The 19,488-nt window shown below is 39.2% G+C and overlaps 3 protein-coding genes and 1 long non-coding RNA gene across 4 annotated transcripts; all 4 read left to right on the plus strand.

Annotated features, from left to right (window-relative positions):
- Positions 1-1,102: 1,102 nt before the first annotated feature.
- Positions 1,103-3,982, plus strand: LOC141765335 (uncharacterized). Its single transcript, XM_074631405.1, has 7 exons — positions 1,103-1,252; positions 1,376-1,681; positions 1,800-1,850; positions 2,288-2,443; positions 3,295-3,330; positions 3,429-3,467; positions 3,597-3,982. Exons 1-7 carry the CDS (start codon positions 1,199-1,201, stop codon positions 3,879-3,881), a joined length of 927 nt encoding a protein of 308 aa, XP_074487506.1. The 5' UTR covers positions 1,103-1,198; the 3' UTR covers positions 3,882-3,982.
- Positions 3,983-5,712: 1,730 nt separating this feature from the next.
- scpp7 (secretory calcium-binding phosphoprotein 7) lies at positions 5,713-8,176 on the plus strand. The gene is made up of 9 exons (XM_074631406.1): positions 5,713-5,746; positions 5,851-5,915; positions 6,243-6,287; positions 6,520-6,567; positions 6,658-6,699; positions 7,081-7,140; positions 7,230-7,388; positions 7,700-7,772; positions 7,959-8,176. Exons 2-8 carry the CDS (start codon positions 5,862-5,864, stop codon positions 7,742-7,744), a joined length of 453 nt encoding a protein of 150 aa, XP_074487507.1. The 5' UTR covers positions 5,713-5,746; positions 5,851-5,861; the 3' UTR covers positions 7,745-7,772; positions 7,959-8,176.
- A 976-nt stretch (positions 8,177-9,152) lies between these two features.
- On the plus strand, positions 9,153-11,330 carry scpp5 (secretory calcium-binding phosphoprotein 5). Its single transcript, XM_074631407.1, has 11 exons — positions 9,153-9,214; positions 9,325-9,395; positions 9,508-9,567; positions 9,708-9,800; positions 9,900-9,947; positions 10,056-10,124; positions 10,273-10,302; positions 10,409-10,456; positions 10,542-10,592; positions 10,688-10,768; positions 10,922-11,330. The coding sequence occupies exons 2-11, from the start codon at positions 9,345-9,347 to the stop codon at positions 10,937-10,939; spliced, it is 549 nt and encodes a 182-aa protein (XP_074487508.1). The 5' UTR covers positions 9,153-9,214; positions 9,325-9,344; the 3' UTR covers positions 10,940-11,330.
- Positions 11,331-17,201: 5,871 nt separating this feature from the next.
- Positions 17,202-19,154, plus strand: LOC141765339 (uncharacterized). The gene is made up of 4 exons (XR_012593448.1): positions 17,202-17,268; positions 17,393-17,422; positions 17,990-18,061; positions 19,121-19,154. It is a non-coding gene; the product is annotated as an uncharacterized LOC141765339 (long non-coding RNA).
- The last annotated feature ends 334 nt before the right edge of the window (positions 19,155-19,488 follow it).

The following is a 19,488-nucleotide window of genomic DNA, read 5'->3' on the forward strand; positions in this document are numbered from 1 at the left end:
TCATTAGTGTGTAATCACCTGAAACTAAGAATCACTGTGTTTTCGTTAGCTTAGAATGAGCCCTTCATATCTACATGGGGATTGGGTCCTCTTCACCGAGTCCGCCATGTTGCTCCGCCATGTTTCTACAGTAGCCCAGAACAGACAAACCAAATACTAGCTCTAGAGAGAGACTTTTGCGTTACCTGAAGGCCACCGTAGTTCTCCGACACGCTTGTAAAACTGTGGTACCGCCAGCCGCCGTCTGACTTCCGTTGCTTCTAAAGTAGTGTTATTATGGTAAAGATGGCCTCTGAGCGAGGCGAACGGCGTTACCACAATTTTGCACTCGGCAGCTCACGTTACCGCAGTCTTGTAAAGGAAGGAGTGAGCGAAGGTGTACTCAGTTGGTTGCAATCTGCAACCACACCACTAGATGCTGACAAATCCTACACACTGTACCTTTAAGTGTTCTTTAAAAGGCCACTTGTGGGTTTAGCAGCTTTAGTAATATTCAAAACTACTAAACTAACTAAAAGTTCTCTAATACACATCTGGTAGACAGGTGTGCTGGAAAAATCATGTTGAACATTTTAAATTCCCGCACAGTCAGCACTGAGTTTATTGAGATGTTTCGGTCGTGGCCCTTTTGTCAAGCATCAATTTGACTTTATGAAACAACATCTTGATACTTCATACAGCTAATAACTCACCTTTTGATTGGTTGTTTCAACTTGTGTCTGTAGTATAAAGACGTTTTTTGCATATTGTGAATTTGATGCCTGACGAAGGTCCATGACTGAAATGTTATACTTTTCTACTATTTCCTTATTCATCATTTGGTTTGACCATAATTACATCAGTGAGACACTGACACATCAGCCGCACCCACAGGTGCTCTGAGTTACAGGAAAACCACAAATCCTGGGTTCTCATGTGTTTGTTTTTTCATTTCTGTAGACATTACAGCATCATAATTGAGGGAAAACAGGCAGTTTGGAGCATTCAGTGGATTTTCTTTGGCTTCCACCTCATTGCTTCATTCACGCCAGAAGATTAGGCTAAATTTGTCTGTTTTTTCTGTCGTGTGATTGGTTGTTTCACTCCGTGAGCAGAGCATAAGTCAATGCCCCCTCTCGTAGTGCTTCATTGAAGAACTCTTAGTGGACATTCCCTGACAATTTTTATTGATCTTGTGGGAACTATTTTGTTTTGGGAAATGATCATCTTAATCCTATTATCATGTTTTACCATAATGGGATCTGCAGTACCAGTAAGTAGGCTCATTTATTGTCTATATTTGAAATGTTATTTCCGGAGTTTGAACATTTGACTCACATTATGTGAAATCTGCTGTGACGATGATCATTTGGGCATTTTTCTGTTATATTTTCAGACACCTCTAAACGTCTTTCCCCACCTGATTTCACACGGAGGAACCACTCAAGCTCAAAGATTTGTTGAAGCCACAAACCAGCTACCTGACGCTCAGACTCCGGCCCCGCTTTCCCCTTATGTGGAGCAATCGCATCCTGGGGTGCCCCAGCAGCCAGGTCCCCAGGGCGGCCCCCAGTTTTGGCCTCCCACTCTCCCACACTACACCTGGCCTCCACTTGGGGGAAGTCCAATGATCGTCCCGGTGCAGCCTAATGTCTTCGGATCTCAGCCTGCTAACCAGCCGACACTCCCACAGCAGCCTCTGGTATAGGGCATAAGGGGAAACAAACAAACATAACAATTTATTTAACAATATATTTATTGTCTTACAGCAATAAAATACATTCAGTGAATCAGAATGCAACTATTTTTTTTTCTTTCAGATTTTTCCACCTTATACATATTTTTTCTCATCTCCCTACAGGAATCAACTGGTAAGATATTATATTTATATTATTGAAATACACTGTTTTTGTCTTCTGAGACTGATATTTCCATGCACTGTAAACTGTAATGATGTAAGAATATTTTCCAACCACAACCCAGCTTGAAAGATTTCACCTGGGGGATCTTTAACATATTTCTACATGATTTGTGCTGTCAACATGTGCTGTATAGGAAACCTGAAACAGCCATAACAGACATGTTGTGGAAATATAGACTTCACTACTTTGCTGCAGTCTGTCACTTGATTTATGACTCTGAGATGGAAGCGTGGTTTTGGCTTCAACATGTTTTTTCTGCCACGTGATTTTGTAATTGTGTCTGACTTTTTGAGTAGCAGAGGGTTAGAATTGCAGTTTTGTCTTGTCTCAGTGCAGAAAACTGTTGACAAATATCAAAAGACAAATGTAATTTTTCTGTCCTCCAGTATTCCCCGTATGGATTCCCGATGATTCTTGATTCACCTCCTCCACAAACTCCAGCAAATCAACCTCCGAACAGTCCGGCGTTGCCTGCAGAAACACCTTCTGGAGCTGCTCCCTCAGGAGATGCTCTTCAGCTAGTGCAGCAACAACAACAACAGGTGGCTCTACCTTTTTATAAACCTGAGTCGGACAGCAGTGCTCTTATAATGAAAAAGATAACATATTCTACTTCACAATGTGGAAGAACTTAAGGCTGGCCCACACTAAAAGATTTTTCAAATTTTAACAGATGTTGAAAATGTGAGAGACCCCACACATAATGACATGATATGATAAATTTAACTGTTTTGTTCCTATAGTGTGGGGTGAGCAACGATTTGGCCAAAACAGCATTTTTCGTGACGACAGACAACGGCCAGAAAGAATTGGCGATGTTAGATTTTGCACTAATTTTAATAAAAAAATGAAGAAGGATGGATGGATGAATTCACGGAGACACGTTAAATAAACACTCGGGTTGTTGCCTCAAATGAACAAGTTGGTCCTCCAATTCTGAGGTCCATCTTACGACTACTTTATGCTTTGCGTTTGCCTTTGCCGCGGCCGCCATGACTCGCCATGACGGCGGTGGTTGTCCTTCCTTCTTCAGTCAGCTTGGTTCCCAATTGGCTATCGTTCTTTCCCACGTGACTGCGTCATCGGCTGTCCTTGGGGTTCCCCACACACAACAGGATATCCGATCGTAAATATTGAACATGTTTAATATTTATAAATCGGTGCGACCAAGATGGACATCCGAGCAGATCGGGGATGTAAAGAGCATTTCTTAACATACCTCACACCACACGAATATCTGGAAAGATAATCTTTAGAATCAACACAAAATTAGGGCTTTGCTGACGATTGTCGGGAGAGGAGAATCAGGCCCTAAATCAGCTTGTGTAGTGTGTACCCAGCATTAAGGAAAAATAAAACCTTTCTACTCATACTGTCTGATTTTCTTCCACAGAATCCCCAAATTGTTCTCTTGCTGCAGCAACCCAAGGTAAATTGGGTGTTAACTTAGATATAATCATGATTAATGCTCAGTGTGGTTTCATAATCCTCTTTCTGATGATGTTTTATTTGACATTTGCTGTATAGAGCTCTCCACTTGGCAGTCTTAGCTCAGAGGAACTCCAGGTAACACAGCCAAGATTTTGATCTGTCTCTCTCAGCTTGTTCAAACAGTCTACTGAGTGAACCCGGTGATCCCACTGATGCTCCTCTGGTTCCCCCTCCCTGGCCTCTTTCCTCTCTTCTGTGTTTCAGATGGCAGCTGAACTGGGCCAGCTGAGTGTGTACCTGAGCACCATGCTCACAAACTCGCATGCAGGAGCTGTTCAGTCTGTGAGCCAGGCCGCTGGACTCGTAAACCCAGAGCAGCAGGGCGTCGTGCCAACTGTGGGGACTTCCTCAGTCCCACAGACACCGGGGCCGGCCAGCTCTGGACCACAGCCCAATGCTAACGGGGACCCTGCAGGTTTGGAGAGACCAGCGCAGGAGGCAGCCACGGTCCAAACACCTGTTCAACCCACACAACCAAACCTTGTCTGAGACTGCATCCACCGGAAGAGATGACTCATAACATACCGAGATTATTTTTTTCCTTTTTAATAATTATAATAATAAACTTCAATTGTTTCAACCTTTTCAAATAACGTGCTTGTTTTCATTTCATTTTTCATTTTCATAGTTTAAAATCTTAAACCTGCATTAACTGATATTTCACTTGTCAGCGCTGAAAACAAGCTGTGAACACAACATTGACATTATCAGCCCTTAAGTTGATATGGTGAACATGTTACACACCCAGCAGACACAGAGTGACAATAACATTCATGTGGACTCATGTTTGTGTCCACCTCATCAATAAAATCTCAATAATCACTCTCCTTTTAGCTCTGTTTTTGGTCTCCTCCTCCAACTCCTGAGGGAAGTATCTGGTTCTTTAGCTGCTAAATGCTCCACTATGTTCACCAGCTAGTTGCTAACTTTATCTGTTTGCTGTGCAGGTAGTGTACAGTGGATTTTAGTGCTTTTTAAGCTGAAAACAGCTGCCTGTTGTGGTCGATAACAGGATTAGTGACAGTGGTGATAATGAACCAAAACGGTCGTGGTAGTAGAGCTGAGAGGAGCTGCTGAATAGATAATTCTCTGTGGGTTCATCACTCTGAGTGACACATACAAATCTGAATTATAGCAGCTTTATTATAATAAATTTCATGACATTAAATTGGCACTGTGATTTTCTTTGTTACACCTGATTTTCTCAGGAACGCCCTGATGATGTTCGTACAGCAGCAGGCACGTTTGTCAAGAAAACAGATACTGTATGTGTGAAACTTCTTCTATTTAAGAATACAGTTCAACTCATCTCAAATGCCTTGAATGGTACTTACAGTACTGAGTGTGTTTTTTTTCCTTCCCAGTAACCCCGTAATGTCAGAGGTTGTCTAATCACCATGCTGAGACCTTTTCTTCACAGTTACTGGATCTTGGCCAAAGTGCAGCTCTTAAGTGTCCCCACAGGCTCACATACAAGTCGCTGTTTGATTAAAGTATTGTGAAATGACAATAAATGTTGGTTTATGTTGCTTTTGGATTGTATGTTTGCTTGTTTGTTTACTTTTGATGATTATATGACTTTTGTATTTGCTTATAATGCTTATTGAGGTGAGAGTCCTTCTATAAGCCTCATTGGGGTTTTTTAATCTCACCTGTACAACTTATTTTCTTTTGTTGTTGTATTTCTGCTGCTTTGTTATATGGTGCGAATAAATAAATCTCAAATCTCAAACTGTGAGCAATTAACTGAAGCCACTAAATCAGTCCATATTGAACAAAAGGTCAATGAGTTTTGACACAAACTCAACAAGGGAGTCATAATAGGCCTCAAACATGTTGTGATTGAAGGAATTAAGAAATGGTACAACTATGATGTAATCATAATCAATTCATCATCAAATCATAATCAGCTATAATACAGTATATTACCTATTATAGCAGGTAGCCTAGAGGTCTATTATAAGACGTGATGTTTTAGAATAACCACCTAAATAAAATTAATCTATTGCAGTATAATGTCAGTTTCAAAAGCTTCACTTTTCAACCTCTGGATACATTTGACTCCTCATCTCATGCGACCCTGATGCCCTTTTGGGCAACATGTTGCAAGGGTTCACCTGATAAAGCACATCAGTACGTTTCAAGCCAAAAATGTGTTACGAGACTCCTCACAGAGAGCACGGCTGCCAATTTTGTCATCGTAAATATGAAAATCCTTGGCTTGTCACCAATACCTGTCATAGGTTCGCTTGTCCTTTGTTTCTGCCAGCAAATAAATAGGAGTAAATCTCTCTGCAGTGATCACACCCCTCCTCAACAATCCTTCAGTACTCGTGTGTTGCCAGAAAGGAAAGGTAATGTAGACAACTAATATCATATGACATGAAAATTTTAAAATGCTAATCTGTTTAAATGCTCTTTCAAATCTAATAACTCTATAAAAAATTATCTTTGACAGCTTCATTGAAAATGAAATTCATCCTGCTGACTGCCTGCATCGTTGGGATGGCGGTCTGTGCCCCTGTAAGGAAAACACCATCTATTCCTAAACTATTTCTTCTTCTTATTTTTCTCTCCAATATGTTTTAGCGCTGCATGCTGCAAATATTTGACAGAACAATCTGACGCCAAGGAGCTGTTTTCGAGCTCCACGTAATTTTTTTTTTCAAATGTAGATTGTTCAAACTTCCACTTTTTCTGAGCACTTTAAGGACCTCTTATGCATGATGGTTATTGACAATGATGTCAGTGAATAATACTGCCTTTACCAATAAATGTTTGTCTGAATTATTGATTTTACACTTACCTGCATTCCATTGATTCTGCAGTATTTTCTTTTCTTCTTCACAGCTGCAGTCGTACATGGAGTTTGACATCCGTCACGCTCCCGCTGAGGTACAGTATGACAGAGACTCAGATCCAACTGCTCTAAATCGTTACATATACACACAAAAACCACAGTAAAAGACACATTTTCATCACTGAATATAAGCTCTGCACACAGGTCTGCTATTATGTGTTGACCACTGATGGTAATGTCTCTATAGCTGAGCCTGTTGGTGGCTCTTTTACTTGTAGTTTGCTGCTTTTTCTCATAATCTAATGGTTAAAATGATCTACTAAACAGGCAGCCCAGGCCTTTCCTGTGGGAGTCCCAGTTGGAACTCTGGATGTTGTAAGAGCTATATTATTTACACCTTTTTTTAATGAATTGTATCTAATGAACTCTCTTTTGTATGATAATCTGGACCGTTTTTATTTCCAGTTGCTCCCGGTTGATGACCAGAAGCGACTTATTGGAGGACCTGTGAGTGACACAGTATAGCTTGATTTGTGTGTCTGCATATGTTTTTTATTTATATTTATTTTACCTTTTGAGAACCAATTCTCATTTACAATAATGACCAGGCCAAGAGGCAGCGACAGAAGGTGAGTCGGTACAAGACATTAGAACAATAGATACAACTAGTGCAATAAAACATTAGACAAAATTAAAATATCACAATATATACGTATATACAACAATAGAGAGTAGTGGAGTAGTGAGTGGAGAGTAGTGAGTGGAGATATGTAGGGGTTTTACCAATGATAGTACTTTGTAGATGCTTAATGCAAATAATTTAAGATAGTATATACAGTCCAGTCATATTAAATGCATGTGTGTGCATGCATGTGTTGTCATTGAAAGGTCCGTGGCTTCATCAGGCAGGAGATCCTCGAGCCAAACGGTAGAGACACCAAGGACGTGGTAAGTGCCTGCAGATCTTCATTCTTCTGACACAAGTTGTATGTTATTTGATTGAAATAATCATCTCTTGTTTTTGTTATCTGCTACAGTACTACCCCTTCGGTTTTGACCTGCCTGTTGCTGCCCCTGCTGCTCCTGTTGCTCCTGTTGCTCCTGCTGCTCCTGTTGCTCCTGTTGCTCCTGCAGCTCCTGCAGCTCCAGTTGCTCCTGTTGCCCCTGTTGTACACATCGTTGCTGCTAGTGCCCCTGTAAGAATGACTACAGATTTTTATTCTGAGCCATTAAAGTTTATGAATAATCAGTAGGACTTGGTGAGCTGTCGACCACATAAATTGTTTGATTGATTTGAATGTACAATAATAGCTTCAATTTACCGCAGCAGGTAGGAAACTGAATTGAAGTGAAGTGGTGAGGAGGGCAACAGGTTCATTCTAATAAATGAGTATTGCATCAGAGAAACAGTCTTCCAACTATTTCTGCTGAGGTGTTGAGAAACATCGACTCATCAGCACACGATCCTCACTCCTGATTGGCTCATCAGAGGCCTCTGTCATTTCAGGCTGCCAGATCCAGCGAAGATGATGATGATGATGACGATGACTAAACAATCAGAGTCAGCAGGATAGGAGGAGGTAGGAGCGGGTACACATGCACACAAAATACAGTTTGCTCTACAGTATACTGCATAATTCCGACTTTTAGGTTTTAATAATATTTGAAACAAAATCTTACAATCAAATATTCTCTTTCTGGGTGACACATGAAAGTTTTCTTCATCACAAGAACAGTTAAGATGTTTTCTTCTTTTCCCACTTTAGGTGACCAATGCAGTCCACCCCGGTGAAAGACGAACAGCCAACACTGCTGTTTCCCAAAGTATGAAAAATATGGTGCAATGCTTTTGAAAAGAAAATGGTGCTCTTCATTTTTAGGGAAAATATGGTGCTCTGCAGATGGTGCAATGCTTTTCTGTGAAAAAAAGTGCAAAAAGTGCAAAAAGGGCTGTGTCTTGTAATAAAAAATGTTGCAATGCAAAGGAATATGAGTGTGTTTTTTTATCCCAGTTTTGAGTCACTGCCAGTTGTTGTTTCCTTGATTAAATTTCCTATAACTATGCTTCATAATAAATAAAAATATGAACTTCTTTGCTTCAAATATATTGAATATTACACTAATAAAAACACACCTATGTGCTCAATCCACAAAATTATTGTGTATCGGATTGCAAAAGTAAAGTGAATCAATCACATTTAGCATTTTGTAATATGTTTATTATAAAATGTTGTAATGTTACTCTGTAAATCTGCTTTTTGACTAATGCTCTACAAATTGAATAGTTACAACTAAAAACACAGGCAGACACTAATGTATAAAGATTATGCAAGCTCTAACAGGAACGTTTTACTGTTTTTCAGATTGTTTAAATGGGAAATTCACTAGAGCAAAAGACACGGGAGTCTTTAATTCTATCTTCTGAGTATATATTCAGTACTTTTACCCTCAGTTAGAATTGTAAAGCTGTTGTGCTCTGCTATTGTCACAAATCACATGCAAGCAACTGGAAAACAAACAATATTACATTTAATAGTATACATTCACATAAATAGAATAGAATTGATTATGTCATCCTTTATTGTCAAAGCAATTTATTTATTTTACCTTTATTTAACCAGGCAAGTCAATTGAGAACCAATTCTCATTTATAATGACAGGCATACTAATGCAGTTTCAGATATTTCTGCCACAACGCCTCAGTGTCACAGAACCAATAAAACTGTCGTGATGGCAGAATGAGGAGCAAGCAGAGTGACACAGTGTGCCCTGCTGCTCTAGACAGTGTAATCACACAGTCTGCTATTACACAGAAAGTGGATTTGACCACTGGTCATTTAGTAAAGCTGAAGACTAGACACCTGCTCTGCACCCACTCATTGGGTAAAATGACTCCCATCGACTGTGATTGGCTCTCAGGTGAGCTGGCGCCCTATAAAAGACAACTCGATACGATCAACTGGCATCATCTTCAACATCGACATTCATCATCCTCACCTGTGCTGTTTTTTTATCGCAAAAGGTGAGTTATGAAGAACTTTAACCTAAGTTTATGCAAGCTTTTCCAATAGGACGCCAACCATCCAGTGTGACTTTGATTTTTGTTGATGTAATTATGAATTGTGTCTGTAGGACTTGGATAATCTGCAAGAATGAAATTTATCATCCTGAGCCTCTGTCTGGCTACGGCCTCCGCTGCACCTGTAAGTTTTAAGAAATCGACAAAGGTTGCTCTTGTGACTTCACTTATTCATCCAGGAAGATTTCTGATGTTTCTTTTCATCTAACTATTTCTGTTTTTGTCTTTGTTTTCAGTCTGTCTTTCATTACCTGCCTCATTACGCGAGTTCCAGAGGTCAGGTACCACCTTCACAGGTAATCGTACAACTTCTGAGTCAAAAATCAATAATATACACACTACCGAGCAAAGGCTCCTTTTGATACAGATATGAAGCACTGCAGAAGTATTGCTATGTGGAGTTCACTGTCCACTGATCATTTTTCCATCCATTCAGGTGAGAAATCCCTTCACAGCTGGTCAGTCTCTACCACAAATGCCTGGACTATCTGGACTACCTGGACTACCTGGCGCTTACAGTGTGGAACTGGTATGTCTTTCTTATCTCATATGTAGGCTTTAATTTCACTGAGATTTGTTTTTTATGCTTTTGCTGTGTACACTTATGTTTATTTCTATTTTTTCTAAGATTTATCCACATAGATTTCCTCTAGGTGCCGGTGGATCAGCTGCACAGGTAAGCACGCACATTTTACAGAAGCATCTTTTTTAAAAAACGGTTAAAACATCACCTAACCGCTTGCTACTTTCTATTGATTTTTCTTTCTTTTCTCTCTCTCTGCAGCCCTTTGCCACCCATGGGTTCATCAAATACTCCATCCCTCAGCCACCAGGCAGACAGAGTGTGGAAGTCGTAAGTGTTGCTGTTTTTCCCCACAGACACTATATTGGGACTGAAAACACTTCAATTAGTGCTTTTAGAAGCATGTTTGATACAATAAATATCTTGTTGGAACAAGATTTATTGATTTAGTCGTGCTCTTCTGTTTTTACATTTGCAGTACTACCCCTATGACTTCTCCCAGCAAAGGGTAAACATTTTAAACTTTGAGATATTATAGAATACATCATATGAACTTACTTCTACATCATTTTACATGGCGCAGTACTAAATGGGGGTATGTGGTTTTGTTCCAGATAATGACAAACATGCCTCCTATGACAAACGTCCCTCAGATGCCAAATGTGAGACATTATTTATTCTAAATTTACTGTTTCTTTTCATATTTTACTACTACTACTGTTTTACTTTCATTTGTTTTTTTCACAGGTGATGCCATATGACTATCCCCTTCAAAATAATCCCCAGCAAAACCCAATTGTGAGGGGGAAATACTCAATGTGCTTTGAAGATGTTAATTTGATTGATTCTGAGCATTTCTTCACTTCTGGAGTTTTACATTTCTTTTTTTTCAGATGCCCTCATTTGATAGTCCTATTCCATCCCAGGTTCCCCTGCAGCCTGTCCAACAGGATCAGCCCGCACAGACAAGCCAGGTACTTATCAATCTATATATTACTTTAATATTAAAGTTTAATAAGAGTTGGAATGCAAATAACTATTAATATGAATATATAGCAAATGTCATCTGTGGGGAAAGTGTGTGAAATTAACAATATTTGCTTTAAATTGCTTATTTGTCTTTGCAGATGCCGGCGAAGGCGTGAAGTGGATGAGAAAAAGGAGACGAAACTATTCCTTCCTCCTTAACATTCAGATGGATGGAACAAATGATGTTAAATAACTGAATCTGTTTCTGCAACATGTAGATGTGCCTACTAAAGTTAAGATTTAATTAGCATGAAAAAGACACTTTTCAATAAGATATAGTATTCTAAATAACAACATCATCTGCATAGAATGAAACACATTTCTGAAGTATTTTCTGCTTTGCTTTATAGTCGTCATAGATTTTCACTATTATTGTGTTTCTCAAGTACTTTGTAATGCTGCATTTCCACAGTATGTAACAAATGTGCTGCATGTGTTTATTAATGCATTTGAACTTTTCCTTAAATGTCATTTTCCTTAAGAATTAAAGTCTAAGTTTTCAAGCAATTTCATGTTTTTTCTGTTTATTCAAACAGTTTCGGAATTTGATTGGTATTGTTTGTATGTGGTAACATGATGAAAACACGGCTGTAGGACTGAAAGTAAAGATTAATTTCATTACCAATCAACCTGAGAAAAACTGAGAAGTGTTCATCACAATTTCCCAGAGCCCAAGATGCTGTCTTCAAACATTGTTTTTTGTCCTTCAAACCAAGGGCGATTCCAGGGTATTTTAAATGTGGTGCGGACCAAGAACCAGTCAGGGGGGTAGGGGCGCATGGGAAATCAGATAATTATATCAAAAATAAATACTGTGTTGGAAATTGGCTTAGAAAAGCAGCAAAACCTCAAATTTAAAACGGTGAAACTATCAAATATGTTGGCATTTCCCTTGAAAAATTACTTAAAAAATCATTGCAGGTTAATTTTCTGTTGATCAAGCAATTGCTTAATGGACTAATTGTGTCAGCTCTTCATAGCTGTAGTCAACTGAAATCTACTGTTTTTTTCCTAAGAATATGTGTTGTGGATTGATGTACATTTTTCCAGACATTCCAGGCATCCATTGGTTTCCATCCAATTAACTATATGGTACAAGACTCAACTTGCAGAAACTTGCTAGAGATAATTCATCCTTTACAGTGAATATTATATTGTCAATGTGCTGATCATGAGCTTTAAAATATGGGGGTATAGGCACTGGCTGCCAAACACCATTGCATTCTTGACCTATATAAGTTTTCTGATAGTCAAGCCCAGAAGATGATCAGTAGGGAAACATGGGCAACATAAAAAGGGAAGCGGATAATGTGAATTTGACTTCTTACATTAAAAGTGATGCTTTTTAGCAGCCAAGTGTTCCAATGCTGCTGTTTTACATAGAGGTTCCTTGTGGAGTTTTTCACCACAATTAATTAAGTAAGGGATAATGTACAGCGAGCTGGTCATTATTGCAAAATAAACCCCAACAGGGCGATGCATGACCCCGACAAGAGGCCTTGAAAGGGTTTATTTCACAACAATGACCCGCTCGCTGTACATTATCTTGCTTATTACATGGCTACTTACTTAAGAAATCAATAACTTGACACAAAAATGGTCCGCCAGATTCCGACATCAGAACTGCATCCATAGCAATGGTCTGTTATACATAGCAGCGGTCTGCTATAAAGAATTAACAGACCATAGAACGCCGTAATTGACCGATCTGAATCAAGTATTCAACAAAGACGTGTAATACATTTTGTTTATGAATAATGTACAAACAGTGGAAATTGAAAACAGTGGCGACCCAATGATTGACCCCTGTGAAACACCACAGGGCAAAGGGAAATCATTACTGAACCCAGCATGTACTGCACAGATACAGTACATGTATCTGTAGAGTACATTATAATTACAACACACAGTGAATATAATTGCCGCAGTGGTTGAGCAAATACCCCAACAGTGAAATGTAACTGACGAAAGAAACATATTACATAAAGGGAAAGACTTTCCTGTTCTTCACTTCCCTGGGGACAAACGCCTGTCACAACATGACTTCACATTTATCTCTTCAAAGACACTTAAAATACACATGCGCCATCCTCTCACGCTATGACTGTCTCCTCACCACAAGTTCCCTTTCCTGGAACATTCACCACATAAATTCAATCTTCTATCAGCCACAGCAGAGGAGACGTTGACAGGAGGTTTAATAGCCTTCATTTGACTTGTCACAACTACGGTATGATGGCCTTTGTACCACACAGTACTTCTGGGAAGTTATAAAGTCACGTACAAATAAAAAAACATATAAGTAAGGAATTTTTCACATCAATGACCCGCTAGCTGTACATTTTCCCGTTTATTACACGGCTACTTACTTAAAGGGACTGTTTGTAACTTCTTACACGTATAAATCACCCGGGTTGGTGTCCCATGCGTGCTCGCATATGCACGCTCGCATGATCACTAAATTAGTACCAAAACATTTTCACACATATAACATACATTTGCACCCATTGTTAAACTGATTAGAATACATATATATAACTCCTTTACCCAAATTTACCTCGCCCCTGATTTGTCCACTCCGGTGACATCACTGATGATGTCACTGACTGCATAATGGCAGGAAGTGGTTGGGTGCCTCCTCCTTTTGTCTGTGGAGCACATGGTGGGTGTGGTGAGTAGGAGAGAAAGGAAAATAATTAACTTATAAAATGCAGAACGAAGCCAATAAACAATAACTAAACTTAACAATGCTTGTCCGTGTTTTAATGTAACCAAAACATTGTATATGAACTGTAACCAAACATACGACAAAACACAAACAAACCCGGTATAGAAAGTTACAGAAGATGGAATTATGGCTAAATAAAGAATAAACAAGCATAGTTAAATTAGTATGAATTTTTGTAATGGGGAAAATGGGGACAAATGGTGTTTTCTCACCCACTTTGTCACACAATCAGAATCAAGTTTTTAACAAAGCCGGGTAATAAAAGCAGATGTAATAAAGAAACGCTGCATCAGACAATGAGATGATAACATCTGCAGGTCTGGATGGATAAAGAAACAATGGCAACATGGTTGGGGAAACAGAGCATGTGTGGTTTTGATCCTGAACCGTTTTTGTTTTCATAAAGCTACATAAAACACACATTTATTCTAGTGAGATTCATCCTCATAGCCATGATGGATAACTGTACCAAATTGCAGTACATCCAATAGTGTTGAAATATTTCTGTCAGGACCAAAATGGTGGAGCAAATGAGTGACCAACAGGTCGTGTCATCTTACAGCCATGTCGCTATATGTGTGGCTTAAAACCAGTAACAAGAAGACTATGAGGAGTTGAGTCCCTACCACGTGTCAACAAATCCACCTTTGCAACCCTTTAATTTGGATATTTTACCTTGAGATTATAACTTTATGTTGCTTTGCAAGGTTTCTGAATCCAAACTCAAACCAAAAACCTGCTTCAGAGTTGATGTTAAAGTTGTGAACTGATTTTCATTTCCATTTGCACTGTAAAGAAATCTGATTTACTGATTTTGATCTTTGTTGAAACAGAGCACAATGTATTCAAGCTGGCACAAGTTAGGGATTCCTGTTGGTACAGGAAATATTCAGTTTATAACCTCATTGCTCTTCTCACTACCCAGTTTTTCAAGTTGTCAAACAAAGGAACAGTCCCACTGTGAGCCAAGATAACAACAGTAAAACTTTTGAAGAACAAATGAAAAGATCTTGCGTGTAGTGAAACTCATTAGCTCAGCAGTTTGGATGCAAGATTGTCTATAATACAGTTTTGCAGATTACAGAGTAAGTCTTTCAGTATCTGATTTGAAACCACAAAAAATAAACATAAGAACCCTGTAATGTTCAAAATCTCTGTGATACGACCACGCCAGCTAAAACAAACACAGGGATCAGGAAACTCAGACACCGTGAAAGTACTTATACACACACACACACACACACACACACACACGCACACGCACACGCACACACACACACACACACACACACACACACACACACACACACACACACACACACACACACACACACACACACACACACACACACTAATATCCAGTATGTATGTAGATGTCTGGAAAATTTGTGTTAAATGCACTAAATGGTCGTATTGGAAACACAACTAAAGTGCAGAGGTTGAAGGAGTATTAAGATCTTTTACTTAAGTAAAGGCCCCTGTCAAATCACATAAAAGTGCTCAATTTCTATTAAAAGTCCTGTTTTCAAAATCTAATTTGTGCAAAAGTATTACCAACAAAATGTACTTTAAGTATCAAACGTAAAAGTACTTGATCTGCAGAGAAATGCCCCCTGTGAGTGACTATACCATATGCCATTATTAGATTGTAAATACAGATGCAACCATGTGTAAGCAGTATTTTATAGCTGGCTGAGGTGGAGCTATTTTTTGTACTTTATTTACTTTTAGGTATACATATACATTCATACCTAACAGGCTACACTGTGGTGTAGTCCAGTGGTTCTCCTTCCATAGGGTCACAAGATAAATTTGAGGTGTCGTGAGATGAGTAATGGGATATGAAAGAAGAAAAAACAAAGTTCTGCTACACAAATCTCTATTCTATTTTTGTAGTTTCAGCCTTTTATCTAATCTTGTCTTGTTTTGGGAAATACACTTCTGTGGTCCTCAAACAGTTAAATAAATGAAATCATCTGAGAAGTTAGAGGGGAAATGTCAACTCATAGTCTAGACATCTGAAACGTGACAAGGGGCCCTACACTGCTCTTTTTAAAGGGGTCACAAGCAACAACAAAAAAAAATTCTATGTAAAATTTGTACCTATAACTGTGAGATGAACCGTGAAGTGAATAGTGGAGTAAAAAGTACAATAATTCCCCTAAAATGCAGAAGAGTATAAACATAAAATGAAAATACTCACGGAAAAGTACCCTAAAAACTGTACACAAGTACACTACTTGAGTAAATGTACTTTCCGCCACTGCTCAAGTGTCTACTGAGTAGTGTAGTGTGTGTTAACCTCCAGGTCTGAAAAGTGAAGCCAATGCTGAAGTGCCTTAAACTTGAATTCTTTCTAATAGCCAGCAGGGGGCGACTCCTCTGGTTGCAAAAAGAAGTCTGATTGTAAAGAAGTCTATGAGAAAACGTCCCTACCTCTCACTTGATTTATTACCTCAGTAAACATTGTAAACATGAGTTTATGGTCTCAATCGCTAGTTTCAAGTCTTCCTCAATACAGCATGATGTTGATTTAGTAAATTATGGTCCAATTTAGAGTCAAATAGACCATAAAGCAGGGGATGCTTTAGGGCGTGGCTACCTTGTGATTGACAGGTCGCTACCACGGCGTTGTTCGTGTTTTTGTCTTACAACTTTAACCCTTTCACAGTGAGTTTTCAGCTCATTAATTTTAACCTTTTTGGTTGCCTAAAAACGTATTATTCAATGTTCGGTTGTACTTAGCTCCACCTTCACGTGTCACTTCTGGTTGCAAAAAACAAGATTGGCGACGGCTAAATCCCAAAATGGCAACGGCCAAAATACCGAACTCGAGGCTTCAAAACAGCAGTCCACAAACCAAAGAGTGACATCGTGGTGAGTAAATCCACTTCTTATATACAGTCTATGGTAGTAAAGGAAAAGCATTGTAGTATTTGTTTTGTCATCTGAGGACCTCCCTGTCACTATCATCAGTATTATCAGTTTTTTATTTTAATATTTAGAGCACTACAGTACATATTATTTATTACAGTGTTGAACTGCCTTAACAAACACTTTATTTTTCTATTCATATATATATATATATATATATATACATATATATATATATATATATATATATATATATATATAGAATATTTTCAAACTAAGTGGCGTCTCATGCTTATGTCAGCTTCATGCCGTCTTGTCTTTTTTTAGTTTAAGTTTTAGTTAAAGAGAGGGGCCTGTGTGCTCAGCATACTTGCGCAGCATGTAATTAACTATAAGAGGGGCCTTAACTCTACATGCCTCTTTTTTTTCAGAGTGTAAAGAGATTTCTTCAAACACATAGCTCTGTTTGTTTTCCTGGATGTGATTGGCTGTTACAGGATGTTCCAGTATATAAATGGCGTCCTTGTTAGAGATGAAGTAGATAACTTTCCATCCCTGAGGAAACACAGTTTCTCTCTGCGCCAGGAAAAAAAAAGGTGAGATGGACTTTTCATATGGATTTTACACAGTTTTTGAAACATAGTCCTGCTGATCTTATAGGTCTTGAAGCCATTTACTTAATTTTAATTTCAGAAAATGCCTTCTCTTATTAAGCAAAGGAAATGAAGAAAAGAAAATCATTGTTTTACAGTCTGTAACATAATGTATTTTTTTGCAGGAACAATCACGATGAAGCTGTTTGTGTTGATGATGTGCCTGCTGGTCTCTACCATCGCTGCTCCTGTAAGTCTTTCCTAAACATGATCTCATTCAGTCAGTCAACTGATCCCTGTTTAAGATTTTAAACACTGTTTTGCTATAGAGAAAAATGCATAAAGTCATTGTTGCTTCCTCTTTTCTCTTGCAGGTGTCAGAGAGTGAAAGCAGCGAGGAAGAAGTAAGCCTTTTGCTTTTCTTTGAGATCTCTGTGTCTGTCTGCCACGGCATGTCATACCATGTTTTAGTCATGTCATCAAACGTATGATGGGTGTCTGACAGAGGGAGGATAATTGGCTTAATTGCAGCGCATGTCTAGAGATGTCTGGTATTTCCTCAGCAGGTTGCAGCTCATGCTAATGAGGCCCTGAGGTGGATGGAGATGTACAGGCTTTATCAGCAGCAGGTAGTGGGGGTTCACCAAAAAAGAAATAAATCATCATCAATTCAGTTTGGCATTAATCATAAATTATAATCATTAATCTGTATTTTTCAGGGAGTAGTTGGAAACCCCTTCTTGCCTGCTGCTGATGCTCCTATAAGTTTACATCTTAACATGATTTATATGAAAACTTGAACATAAACTAGCATTATTACTGAAGTTTGTGCGTTACTTTTGCGTGAATTATTCATTCAGTCAGGCTGATCCAGCTGCGGCAGCAGTGGTAAACTCACATCCAGCACCGCAACATCTTCTTCCGTCACAATTCAATATGCTGTTGGAGTTAAAGGTGTGTTATTTTTGCAGGAGGATGCTGAACCAGCCCAGCCAGACGATGTCGCCCCTCCTGCTCCTGCGGCTGTTGGAAACGCATCAGAGGTGAGCAGACATCTTCACACCAAACTGAAATATATTGTTTTTTTTAACAGATAACTATAAATGTAGTTGATATAAATGGTACTACAGGTACTCCTGCTGGAGGTGCCAATAAAAGCACAATTTTATATCCAACGCATGAACCACAAAAACACCCCCATTGGATTTCCACTGAGTTGATGGATGGAGGCTACCTGTGGACATTATAAAAACAGCCCTGAGGCAGCAAAGGAGCATCCACACATTTATAAAAGGAAACGGGTGCACTTCTCCTGCCGTGAATTTCAGTTTGGAGCTCTGCCTTAAAAAAGATCTGTAGTGTGTTTGTTTTTCCAAAGGCATGCAAAATCCAAATCATGTGTTGATCATTTTGCTGAATTGTGTAACTACGAAACATATCCTCATACAGCGGTTCGTAGGATATATTACAAAAGTTATTTCTCATTTTTCATGCATTTTCCTACGAATGTCCAGCAACATGTCACGCACATGTCAACTTCCGCTCGTCACATGTATACAGTCTTTTCAAAATAACCTTCTGTCTTCACAGGAACCAACTTCGTTAGGTTTAGGCAACAAAACTACTTAGTTAGATTTAGCAAAATATTGTGGTTTAGTTTAATATAACTCTGGAAGTGGCATCACTTAAGTACTGAAGTTATGTGAGAAATAAATCAACGTTGACCTCTGGTTTCAGTAACACTTCATTTTACAGGTCCGCAAATTTCATGGTAATTAGGTGATAATTAGAAAGTAACCTATTTAAAATTTCAATCTCAAGGTAGCCGCGCCCTAAAGCATACCCTGCTTTATGGTCTATTTGACTCTAAATGGGACCTTAATTTACTAACTGAACATCATGCTGTATTGAAAAGACTTGAAACTAGAAAATTGAGACCATAAAGTCATGTTTCCAATGTTTACTGAGTAGGCTCATTTTCTACTGGACTTCTATACAAACAGACTTCTTTTTGCAACAAGAACCGGAGGTTGCCGCCTGTTAATCCCCACAGACAAAATGTATGCACATCAAGTCATTTTCTGTCTATCTCCACGGCACAGGATGGCAACCCTGCCCCCAATGCTACAGCACCTGCCCCCAATGCTACAGCACCTGGTGCTCCTGCTGTCGCCCTAAACTCTGAAGAGGAAGAGGAGGCTGAGGAGGTGGAGGCAGCGGAGGCTGAACCAGCTGTGGTTGAAGAAGTGCCAGCGGTGCCCAAAGCAGACCCTGCAGCAGACCCTGCAGCAGACCCTGCAGCAGACCCTGCAGCTGCTGCTGTTGAGCCAGCCGTGGTTGACGTTCCTGTAGACGCTGCAGCAGTTGATGCTGCTGCTGTGGATGTGCCTCCTGTTGATGTGGTTCTTGTTGATGTGGTTCTTGTTGACCCTGCAGCCCCTGAGGTGGCTGTCGATGCGGCTGTTGTCTG

The sequence above is a fragment of the Sebastes fasciatus genome, chromosome 3 (genome assembly GCF_043250625.1).
Source record: "Sebastes fasciatus isolate fSebFas1 chromosome 3, fSebFas1.pri, whole genome shotgun sequence".
Classification (NCBI taxonomy): domain Eukaryota; kingdom Metazoa; phylum Chordata; class Actinopteri; order Perciformes; family Sebastidae; genus Sebastes; species Sebastes fasciatus.